This window comes from Nicotiana tomentosiformis, chromosome 2 (assembly GCF_000390325.3).
Source record: "Nicotiana tomentosiformis chromosome 2, ASM39032v3, whole genome shotgun sequence".
Taxonomy (NCBI): Eukaryota; Viridiplantae; Streptophyta; class Magnoliopsida; order Solanales; family Solanaceae; genus Nicotiana; species Nicotiana tomentosiformis.
This window is the reverse complement of record NC_090813.1, coordinates 158,314,806-158,316,418: the sequence shown is the minus strand read 5'-3', so window position 1 is coordinate 158,316,418 and position 1,613 is coordinate 158,314,806. Positions and strand designations below refer to the sequence as shown.

Here is a 1,613-nt window from a genome sequence, read left to right as displayed (position 1 = left end):
TCCCTCTGAATATGGCCTCTCATTCCGCATGCGTAACATACTGGCATGTCCAGGTAACAGACTCCCGAATGTATCCTCCCAAACTTAGGGCATGGGGCCCTCTGCTGCTACTGGAATCTCCCTCCTGATCGGCCCTAATGGTGGGACCCCTTGCTGTCCTAACCGGGCCTAAAGCGACTCCCTTGCTGCTGACCGTGCCCTAATGGCGGGGCACTAGCAAAAGACTGAGCATAAGACTGGGATGGCCCTGATGATCCTCCCCGAAAAGCTTATCTCCCACCTCCGAATGAATCCCCAAGGTTGCCCGCTGATCGGGCCCTACTATTACTTTCCAGTTCCATCCTGAGCTTTAACATTTGAGCCTCCGTATCTTGGGCAAATGCCACCATCCTTCCATAGTTCATGTCAGAATTTAGAGCAGTTGTGGCAGCCTCATTAATAACCAAAGGGCTAAGGCCCTGCACAAATCGACGCACTCTTGCCTCCATAGTCGGCATCATATGAACAGCATACTTCGACAAGCGCACGAACTCTATGTGATACTCCCACACATTCCTAATACCATGTTTAATTGTCTCAAACTCCACAGCATGGTCTGCCTTAGTCTTGGCAGGAAAGAAATGGTCTATGAAGGCATCCGCGAACTCACTCCATCTCGCCGAAGGGCTCCCCTCCTCACGGTAATCTTTCCACATTTCAAACCAGGAATATGCCATCCCTTTCAGACGATAAGAGGCCAACTCTACTCCCTCTACTTCAGTAGAACACATAACTCGGAGAGTCTTATGCATTTTATCAATGAAATCCTGAGGGTCTGCCCTGGGATCAGTACCTGTGAACACTGGAGGGTCTAACTGAAGGAACCTGCTTACCCTGAAACTAGAAGAATCCTTTTGCGAGCTAAATAAAGTGGGTGAAACATTTGACCTACTGGGCCTGAGAAGCTACTAACTAAGTCATCATCTAAATAGCTCCCCTACGATCCCCATCAGAAATACCAGGACCTGGAGCTGGGACTGGAGGTGGAACAGGTATATCGGCAGGAGGGATTGTGGCACCCTCCGCGGGTGTAGGAACTGGGGTAGTCTGTTCTGGAGTAGACGAATTAGGCAGTGTGATAGTAGGGGGATAATCCTCACCCGCATTATCAAGTAAGGGATCAACAACCACTCCTGGTGTGGAATTGGCTTCTTGGCCAATTCTCGCTCTCTTCTTAGGTGCCATTTATTGAAAGTTAGAAAAATGCACGAGTTAGGGGAAAACAACCTCACGTTCTGCTCTATCGCACGATATAGAACAACAATAAAGGTTATCATTCTTAAATGTCCAAGTAGCCCCCTAATTATAGATGTGGTCGATAACACACCGATAAGAAGGGCTCTACTAGACACGGCTCCGAGACATCCTAGGACACCTTAAAACCTTAGGCTCTGATAAAACGTTTGTCACGCACCAACCTCGAGGAGCGCGACCGGCGCTCAACCGAGTGAACCAGGTCGAGCAAGCCTATTAAACTTTTCCTACCCGACTCATTCATAAGCCAAAAAGGGATCGCATTGCCATTTGTAAAATCGGGGAGAGATCAGTTATATAAATAAATAAACGATGCTAGT

At 48.3% G+C, this 1,613-nt stretch overlaps 1 protein-coding gene across 1 annotated transcript; it reads right to left on the bottom strand.

The window, feature by feature from the left end:
- Positions 1-269: 269 nt before the first annotated feature.
- On the bottom strand, positions 270-791 carry LOC138905933 (uncharacterized). Its single transcript, XM_070194446.1, has one exon. The coding sequence runs from the start codon at positions 789-791 to the stop codon at positions 270-272; it is 522 nt and encodes a 173-aa protein (XP_070050547.1).
- Between the last annotated feature and the right edge of the window lie 822 nt (positions 792-1,613).

Excerpts from the sequence above, each read along its gene's own strand:
- LOC138905933 (XM_070194446.1), bottom strand. The coding sequence starts at position 791 with ATGCATAAGACTCTCCGAGTTATGTGTTCTACTGAAGTAGAGGGAGTA.